This window comes from Capsicum annuum, chromosome 3 (assembly GCF_002878395.1).
Source record: "Capsicum annuum cultivar UCD-10X-F1 chromosome 3, UCD10Xv1.1, whole genome shotgun sequence".
Taxonomy (NCBI): domain Eukaryota; kingdom Viridiplantae; phylum Streptophyta; class Magnoliopsida; order Solanales; family Solanaceae; genus Capsicum; species Capsicum annuum.
In genome coordinates this window covers 262249742-262260197 of record NC_061113.1, presented here as the reverse complement: position 1 = coordinate 262260197, position 10456 = coordinate 262249742, and the positions used below count along the sequence as shown (strand labels likewise).

The following is a 10456-nucleotide window of genomic DNA, read 5'->3' as shown; positions in this document are numbered from 1 at the left end:
TTAAAGTAAAATATCTTTTTAAATAAACATTTATACTATAAAATTCCGACAACAAAATAGAAATACATATGCACTGTTAACATTAACCATACCAAAAATACATATGCATTTTTTTATCTACTATTTCAGAAAATAATTGAATAAACTTCAATCCGAAAGTTGTTTACAATTTGTTCTATTACTAAAACAATCAAAATAACAACAAAAAAATCCTCAAAACAATAGTCAAATACTGATTTTTTTCCCCTTGAAACAACTTTAAAGCTGAAATTTGCAACAGATAATTGAATTCCAATTTTACTGCTGCCTTGATTCCAACTCAAATTTTTTTTACAATTTTTTCACATACAAATTAACGACGACAACCAAAACTTGATAGGCACATCAGTAATGGTTAAAAGAGAAACGAACTGAATAACAATAATGATTATGTACCTTAAATAGTAGTAATAGTTGAATTTTCAACTGACAGTTGAATTCAAACAAATGAAACATATGAATCAACAATTGAATTTGATTCAATCAAATTACTGCATCGTTTTGCAATTGCTGTTGATTTCGAAGAAGAATCAGTCCAATTCAGCAACAGCAACAGAGTTGGTTTAGAATAAATTGCTAAGAAAAGATGCAGCTGTTAATGGAGAAAAACTGAAATTTGAATTCTGCAAGTTATAACGGATGTCACATTTTTTAAGAGTTTTAAATGGAAAAGAAATCTACATAATTACTTGATTGGTAATTATACTATACATAGCTCAACTAATTTCAGTTTATTAAGTGCAGTAACTTTTTTATAGATGTACTTTTCCAGCTACATTTTTTAAAAATACAAAATATAAGTTGCTATAAAATGTAATTATGAAACTGTTGCTATAAAACTAATAATTAGGCTCTTAAGTTTGCTACTTCTGAATTTTTCTCTTTATTAATTTACTTTGAACTTTACAGGCCCTTAAAAATTAATGATGAATGTGATTTTTACCACAATATCTATATTTATTAATGTTTAGTACTCTCCTCAGTCCTCATCCATCTTAACTTGTTTATTATGCTAAAAATAAATGTTCAACAATACTTGTCCAGTTTGAAAAATAAATAAATGATTTACTATTTTATATCCATTTTAACCTTGCTATTAAATATTATTCATCACGTAACGAATTTTCCAAAGCATCACATTTATTATATTCAAATAGTCATATAATAATATTACCTATATTATTTATTGTTTCTTAACGTTGTTTCTATGATTCTTATGTATTGTTTCATAATGTATGGTATTGTACGGTACTGTGTTGTGTTATATGGTATTTGATGAATACAGCATTTGGATAGATTGTGCGTTTCTTGTCGTTATATAATCTCACACATGCATTAATAATTCAATAGAAAAGTAGACTACGGGATAGAGTTATTATAAAATAGTAGGATAAAAGATAAAAGTTCTGATTCTTAAATAATAAATAACGGTGAAATGAATTTTTTTTTAAGGTAACGCTACCATCAAATCATGGTTACATAATCATCCCATCAAAAACTGCAGGTATGAGACTTTAAAGACCACTGAATATGAGCTTCGGCAATGACTTTGTTACTAGAGTCAATGGTGTCTAGTAAGGTTTACGACCCACCTTTAATGATATTTATTTTTTGATTTTGTATCTTTTATATTTCATTTTTGAATTTGAAGAGATTACAAAAAGATATTAATCCTCATCTGTTTCTATAGAACCTATTACTAAAACACCCCTAGAGGGGGATAAGGCTAAACGGAGTGAAAAGGGTTAACTCCAATAATTCAATTGTTGAATCAATTGGAACTCATTGAATAAAGCACTTGAGGTGAAGATCAATGAGTGACTGCAACAACTACGGACCCTTCAACTAGCCTTTTTATTACTACCAACTAATAGGCATTCAGAAACTTTTCCACACTAATTTTTTCTGATTACCTAAGTATGGAAAATCAAACCAAACATGATACTCTTAGTAGCGATGTCATATTATATCAATGATATCCACCATCCAAATAAAGTGTACGTGTTAAGTCAATAGCGGACAAATAAATGCTCTTTGTCCCATTTTAGTTCGTCATCTTATTAAAAATAAATGTTCATATTAGTTGATCACTTACTAAAATAAGGTATAATTAATTTTTTTTCTGTTTTACCCCTACATTTAATAGTGTATATTAAATATGAATAATTATAATTTCAATGTCCATTTTTATGCTAAATAAATATCATTAATATGACTAAAAGGGCAAAATAATAAAATTCATCTCTTAATTTATGATTTTTTAGTTACCTTATCCATATCTATAATCTATATTCTATATCTATATCTATAATCCATAATCTATAATCTATAATCTATAATCTATAATTTATAATCTATAATAATATATTAAAAGTGTGAAAGACCTTAGAAATGTTGTATGATTTTTTTGCCCTTCATTAAAAGTCTTTGCTTTAGACAAAATCATCTCTCTTAGCCTCTGACAAAAAAGATAAGAGGTGCTGCATGACAAACACAAAAATTATGATGTAAAATATGTATGTTCTTACACTAAAATATACTATGATTATGTTTACTTTATTATATTAAAGTGTGAAGAACTTTACATTTTGTTAAAAATTTCCGCAATAGATAAAATTAGTTAATTTAAAATAATCAATATTATTATATGTGCGAGACACGTGCAATTAAATTAGTAAAAATAAAAAGTGTCCAACTAAATTATAACTGAGAGAGTATGGAGTTACTTATTAGAAAAAATTATTATAAGTACCCGCACGATGCGCGAAAATTTTAGAGAAAATAAATCATAAGAAAGTACATCTTATTTACTTGATCATACTATAATTTTTTTTTAGTTATTTTATCACTTACGAAATTCAAAACATTTTATACACAATAAAAAAAATCCTATAAATTATTGAATAAGATGTGACTACATATATTGTCGAGTTAATGATTGGTGCCGTTGAAATCGAGAATGTGATATTCTCTAAGGAAGATTGAATTGACTTATTTTAAGTGTTTCTAAGTCAAAATTATGCACTTTTATACTCACGTGCTTTTAGTTGGCCACCTTATTATAAATAATATCACAAATTACTTGTCCACCTACTAAATCAAGACAAAGTTAGTAAAATTTTCTCATTTTACCCCTAATATTAATTTTCTTTAAAAACATAAACATGTATATGCTCCTATTCATATATCCTATGCTATTCTATTAATATGAGCATACTTTTCATAAATGATCTTGATATTCATCAATATGGATAAAAGACAAATTAGTAAAGTTAATCATTTTATTTATGATTACTTAATTATCGTGTAAAATAAAAAGTGACCAATTAAAATGAAACCGATAACGTATGTATGACCAACGCTGAGTACGAAATGTCTTTTACCAAAAATCTTATGGTATATCCAAAATCACATTGACAATCTTTTGACAAGCTCGTGTGCGTTTCAGACCATATAGATTGCATCCAATTCACCTTCTTTTAATTTCTTTTCATATAAATTATGTCACATCTATCTAAACAATTAATATTAATGGTAAAATTTTGTGAATAAAAGCGAAGAAGAAGAACAAAGGAGGTGAAATTAATCGAAAGATTTGAAATAATAGAATGTTGTGATTAAGATTTAAGAAGATTAATGAATTAGTGTGATCGAAGCACTGCAAGAGCGTGCTTAATGAGAATTAGCCTAAATATGAAGAAAATGAAATTGTTAGATAAAATAATAATTACTTGTATGCAAGTAACTAAAATAAAGATAACTAACATGGATTGTGGTGTAGTGATGAGACAACTTCATCCTTAATTAGATGTTTTGAATTTGAGTCTGGATATGGGGAAAATTCTGTTGGAAGCACTGTCTCCAGAATGGGCGCTATAATGCGTGATCCGATTTAGTCGAGGCTCCAATGTGAATATCGAACATCGAGTGAAAAATCAAATAAGAAAAATTAAAGATAATGCACAAAGTCAAATTCATTTTTCATTTCAGAATAGACGTGAGAAGTTAATATGCAAGCTAGGAAATTTTTTATTTTTTTTCTTTTGCATTTTTTAATGTGCAGATTAGTATATATTTTTTTCATTTTAATTATCTTTTTCCTAGTACTTGAAATATTTTTTAAAAAAATTTAATTTTTTGATGTTGACACTTGTCAACCTAGTAGTATTTTATGGAAATATGATTTCACCCAAAAAAAAGAAATTCTCTCAAACAAATATGGTGTCATAGTTTAAATTAAAATTAATTTATTTTTTCTAGCGTCATAGTTAACATTTAAGTGCTTGAATAAAATAAGAAAGATCTCAATTCAAGTTATAAATTCTTTTTGTTTTGCGTCATATCAACAATTTAAAGTATGAATAAGATAGATAAGGAAATCCTAAAGGTCTAATTCGAAGCTAATTCATTTTATGACCGTCATGATTAGTATTTTGAAGTTTCAATAAGATAGACAAACAATCTCTAAAGATTCCAAACTATGATAATTCTTCTCGTGAACACCATTTTTAATATTTTAAAGTATGAATGAGATAAACAGAGAATTTGTAAATGTTGCAATTCAAATTAATTCTTTTTTAAGTATCATAATTAAAATTTTGAAGGTTGAATAAGATAGACAAAGAATTTTAAAAGATCCTAATTCAAATTACTTTTTCGGCATCATAATTAACATTTTGAAAGTTGAATACGATAGAGAAAGAATTTCTAAATATTTTACTTTTAAGTTGATTCTTTATATGAGCATAAAAAAATGAACATTTTGAATTCCAAATTATATTGTGCGCTAGGAAATTAAGGTTATAACGAAAAGTCTGAAATATATAGATCCTCTAACTAGTATAGTATAAATAGATCCATATATTTCAAACTGGAATGCACGTCTCTTTAATTTTCTTTCCTTAGCTTGCCCTTGCCCCAACTCCTGCCAGTAAAATAAATAATACTACTAATATAGTACTATTAAATACATCTGCATGCATGAATATTATGGGACGCAGTAATAGTTGCAACAAATCATTCTGCAGCAACTACATGGTGCTAAAGCCAGAAGAATGTAGTGCATTAGATTTGGCAGGAATACTGTTTTCCAGTAAAAATAGGGGACAAAGAAAATTCCTAGATTGCCCTTATGAACAAATGACGACCAAGGTGCTCTTTCCACATAGATGGATTATTTTCATTTCCATTCTAGTCCAGAAGATTTTGCTTGCAATTGCTGAACCTTTGGCAAAGTTGGGCAATGCCACTGAGTACTGGCTTAACCTTCAGAACGTTAACGGCGGATTACTCCGTCTTATTTTCAACTTCTTAAGAGGTACTACTATATATATATATATATATATATATATATCCTTTAGTTGTATGTAGTACTAATTTAATTTATGTGACATTTTTGGTGTATATATGTATGTGATGATTTAATTTGTAGGTAAAGTTGTTGTACTACCGGATAAGAAATCAGCGACCTTCTTATCATTTGTTGGTAATTTGGATAAAAGAGTTGAGCTGGATATTAAGAGTACTATTATTGAAGTTGGAAGTAGGAGATACGATGAGGCAATTATCACCATGATGGCTGCAAAAGCAGCTTATGAGAACAAAGCATTTATAGCAAGTGTTGTCAAGGATCACTGGAAGGTAAACTACCTAGCATGCATATATATATATATATAATTAGGTGTCTGCTATATCAGCTATATGAATGAAAAATGTTTTCCTGAAATTTTTAATTCTTTTAGTGTGTTTATTAGTACGTAAGCAAAAAATGATATTCTAAGAGTATTTGTATACTCATCTATGCAAAAATTATGACAAGTTGGAATTGGAGCTTTGAGAATGGCAAGAGATAACTAATACGGAAATACCTTAATTACTTCTACTAGGAAAGTTAGTTATTTTCCTCAATTTCAAGGAACTTTGTTAAAATGGTTGACGAATCAAATATATGAAAAAAATAAGAAAAGGTTTTAAACATACACCCATGCACCCATTTTCTAATTATTTTTTCCCCTTGTAAAGTGAAGAGAAAGGATGTGCTCACATGTTGTGTTTTAATTTTATGCATGCAGATGGATCTGGTGGACTCCTATGATTTCTGGAATGGTAAGACATCTATACACTTTTACAAACGTTGGGTTATGTCTTTGGGCTAATGGGCTTGTATGGTTATGGCCATTATATTCAATTATATATGGCGATTTGCCAGCCATATTTGTAATTATATGAATCAATAAAGATAAGATATTTACCAGAAAAAATGACTCAGTTTTTGTCATAGCATATACATGCTTAGATAACTTAATTGGAGGGATCGGGTGTTTAATTTTATTTTTTTCTTTCTGGCTTTTAACAGATTATGAGGAGAAAGCTACAACACAAGCATTCGTTCTTCAAGATAAAAATGTGGGGCCCGAGCTGATTATTGTGGCATTTAGAGGAACAGAATTCTTCAGTTCTGACGATTGGATATCGGACTTTGATCTCTCTTGGTACGAAATTCCTGGCATGGGCAAAGTCCATGCCGGATTTATGAAAGCTCTGGGGTTACAAAAGAACCGCGGATGGCCTAAAGATATTGAACAAACTGTTAATAATCAGCCATCTCCAGCCTACTATTTCCTAAGGAAATTACTCAAACAAATTTTGGAGAAAAATGAAAAGGCAAGGTTTGTGGTTACAGGTCACAGCTTAGGTGGAGCACTTGCAATATTATTTCCAGCAATATTGGGATTCCATGAGGAAACTTGGCTGTTGAAAAGACTAGTGGGGGTTTATACATATGGTCAACCAAGAGTTGGAGATGAAATTTTCGTTGAATACATGAAGGGAAAATTAGCAAAACATGAGGTTCCATACTATAGAGTTGTCTACTGCAATGACCTGGTACCAAGACTGCCATATGATAATTCTACTTTCATGTTCAAGCACTTCGGAAAAAGTAAGTACATGCATACTCTTTCAATTGATAGAGATCGATCATTGTTCTCCTTTTCTTAGTATATAGATCTGGCAATGCATGTGACGATGCTATATTTTGAATGTAGATCTTAGATGAAGAACCAAACAAGAATGGGTGGGATGTGTTATTATTTATACCAAAGATGTTAAATGCTGCTTGGGAGCTCATCAGAAGCTTTATTCTACCTCTTCCATGTTTTGGTGGAAGAAAGTATAAGGAAGGTGGTCTTCTTTTTATTATGAGAGTGATAGGCTTGTTATTTCCAGGTGTACCAGCTCATTGTCCTCAGGATTATGTCAATGCTACCAGGCTTGGATCATCCTTATGCCACTGATCAAAAGATTGGTTAATATAATTATGAATTTATTTATTAGTGTGTACTAGTGTACGTGCCTCCTTTTAGATTTCTAATAATGGATCGTCTATCCTGTAAATTGGTCTACTACGTACCCTTAATTGTTTGAAATGCAGAGTTATTGATAAGTTTTTTAATTGATTTTTATTCTAATAATTTATTTGAATTTTTCTTGAGACGAACTAAACATAGCACTAACAAGAAGGGCCCAAAATTCAGTGAGATTTCCCGCTTAGCGATTGATGCTTACCATTCAGCCGCCCCCCGCCTTGTTCGTTTTGGTTACCTAGCTAAGAGAGAAGAATGTTGTTTTGCCATTTGTAATTCGGGTTTCTTCTCTTTATATTAGAATAAAAGATACGAGTTTGTCGAAAATCTGACTAAATGTTGTGACCACATCACTTGCTGTTGGATATTCGGATTCATGATTTTTTCTTGGGGGATTTCAAAATCCGAAGAAAAACTCACCGAATTGAGGATTCAACATCTACAATATATAAATAAAAATCATTTTAACAATATAATTTTCCGAACCCCCTTTAATAGGCTAGCTCCGCCTCTCGGGGTCGTACGTAGCACATTTCTAGCTAGAGATTCTGATGCTCCCAACGCCGTAAAGACCTTTCAAGCATTGGGCTTCTGGGGAATTTTTTTTTAAAAAAAAATGAGTGGATACAACTTTAATCTTAGTTTAACTTCTAACGTTCTTTAATTAAAGTGGCACAAATTCAAAAAGAAAACTGAAAAAAGATACATCTCAAAAAAATCATTCGTAATTGTAGGAGTTTTCGTAACAATTTTTTTATCCGTGATTTTCCACTTATCCTTTCGAGTTTTTAAATTCAAAGTTACATTTTTTTATAAGGGCTTATGATAATGTTACTAAAATTTAGGGATAAGAAATTTATAAATCAAAAATACAAGTTCACACATCAATTTTAAGGACTATTTTTGTGAAATTTTGTTTTCACAAAATACTCCTAAGAGACTATTGCATTTACAAATTATACATGTCTTATCTTTGTTTATCTTATTCAGACTTCAAAATGTTAATTTTGATGCTCATATAAAGAATCAGCTTTAAAGTAAAATATTTAGAAATTCTTTGTCTATCTTATTCAACTTTCAAAATGTTAGACTATGGTGCTAAAAAAGTAATTTGAATTAAAATCTTTTGAAATTCTTTGTCTATCTTATTCAATCTCCAAAATGTTAATTATGATACTTAAAAAAGAATTAATTTGAATTGCAACATTTACAAATTCTTTGTTTATCTCATTGATACTTTAAAATATTAAAAACGGTGTTCACAAGAAGAATAATCTTAGTTTGGAATCTTTAGAGATTGTTTGTCTATCTTATTCAAACTTCAAAATGCTAATCATACCGGTCATAAAATGAATTAGCTTTGAATCAGACCTTTAGGATTTCCTTATCTATCTTATTCATACATTAAAATGTTGACATGTCGCTAAACAAAAAGAATTAACTTGAATTGGGATCTTTAGATTGTCTTTCTTATTCAAGCACTTAAATGTTAACTATGACGCTTGAAAAAATAAATTAATTTTGATTGAAACTTTTAAAAATTCTTTGTCTATCTTAATCATACTTTAAAATATTAAACATGATGACCATACAAAAAATTAATTTAGATAGGATCCTTTCGAAATGTTCTGTCTATCTTATTGAAACTTCAAAATGTTACCGTAATGTTCAAAAAAAGAATTAACTTGAATTAGGTCCTTGTTGGACAATAAAATTTTGAGATTGAAAAATAAATAATTCGAGACAAGAAAATATTGCAACAATCGATTTTATTGATTTCAATAAGTGAGCGTTACAATCTCTATGAATCCTCTGATTCGCCTTTTCGAATATAAATTCAAGGGCTTAAAGCTTAGTCTTGAATTTGAATTTGATTTGATGGACTTGAGGGATTTGATCTTGACTTGTGCTTGAATTCAAAAGCTTTTGAGCTTGTTCTTGAATATTGCGGTTTTGATCTTGAACTTTGATGAACTTGATTTGAATGCTTGAGCTTTTTAGAGAAATTGCGGCGTTTGATCCACGAGTTTTCTCTTGCTACTTGTTAGAGTTCTGGGGTCCCTTTTCTGAATTATAAGACCCCTATTTATACTTGTGGAAAAGGAAGAGTCGTGATCAATATGAACTTCCTTTGACCAATCAGATTTGAGTGATGTGGCGCCTTTTTATGGGCTTTTATTTCTTGGGCATGCTGCATCAGTTTGACATGTGGTACGGTCCTATTGGCTCCTTCACTTGACTTAGCATGCCACGTCATTTGACACGTGATGTTTATTTGAGCCTCTAGAATATGACAATATCTTGGGCTTAGTAAAGTGGACTCATCATTTGTAGCCTAAATTAATGGACTAACCCAATAAATATTGGGCCTTATTTAAATCTATACTTATTTGGACTTAAATAATTAATTCAATTATATTAATCCGCAATATTTATTTGAGACTAATATATTTTGAATTTAATATAATCTGAATTTTGTACGGATTTAAATTTAATAAAATTGAATCGCCCACAAATGCCCCCTACTTCAAGACTTGTCGAGACATTTAATATTTTAGAGATTAGCCTTGAAGTATGATTATTTAAACATGTTTCCTTCGTGCTTCAACGATTTTCTATACATAAGAACACCTCATTCAAAAACTTTAAAGTCGAACCATTTTGACAATGTCTCTCAAAGCTCTCTTATTTTTTTTTTCACGAATCTCTATACTTAAGACCCGTTAGTGAGGCATGATATCCAATTTCAAACAGTTTTGGAAGACTTTTTCATTGTTTTACTTAACCAGGAATAAAACTTTTCCGATTTAGACTTAGATTGGAGAAGGAAACAACCTCCAATTTGACTTTGTATGGGAGAAGAAAATCAACCTCCAATTTGAATTTGGAGATGAAAATTATTCCAATATGAATTTGGAGATGGAAGCTATTCCAATCTGAATTTATATTGGAGAAGAAAACAATCTCCAATTTGAATTTGGAGATGGAAATTATTCCAATCTGAATTTATATTGGAGAAGGAAACAATCTCCAATTTGAATTTGGAGATGGAA

General features: G+C 29.7%; 1 protein-coding gene across 1 annotated transcript; it reads left to right on the top strand.

Moving 5' to 3' along the window:
* Positions 1-4911: 4911 nt before the first annotated feature.
* Positions 4912-7505, top strand: LOC107865860 (triacylglycerol lipase OBL1-like). The gene is made up of 5 exons (XM_016712054.2): positions 4912-5356; positions 5471-5679; positions 6111-6144; positions 6395-6979; positions 7086-7505. The coding sequence occupies exons 1-5, from the start codon at positions 5020-5022 to the stop codon at positions 7094-7096; spliced, it is 1176 nt and encodes a 391-aa protein (XP_016567540.1). The 5' UTR covers positions 4912-5019; the 3' UTR covers positions 7097-7505.
* The last annotated feature ends 2951 nt before the right edge of the window (positions 7506-10456 follow it).

Coding starts and splice junctions, on each gene's coding strand:
- LOC107865860 (XM_016712054.2), top strand. CDS start 5,020: ATGAATATTATGGGACGCAGTAATAGTTGCAACAAATCATTCTGCAGC. Junction 5,357..5,470: donor TATTTTCAACTTCTTAAGAG/GTACTACTATAT, acceptor TTTAATTTGTAG/GTAAAGTTGTTGTACTACCG. Junction 6,145..6,394: donor CTCCTATGATTTCTGGAATG/GTAAGACATCTA, acceptor GGCTTTTAACAG/ATTATGAGGAGAAAGCTACA.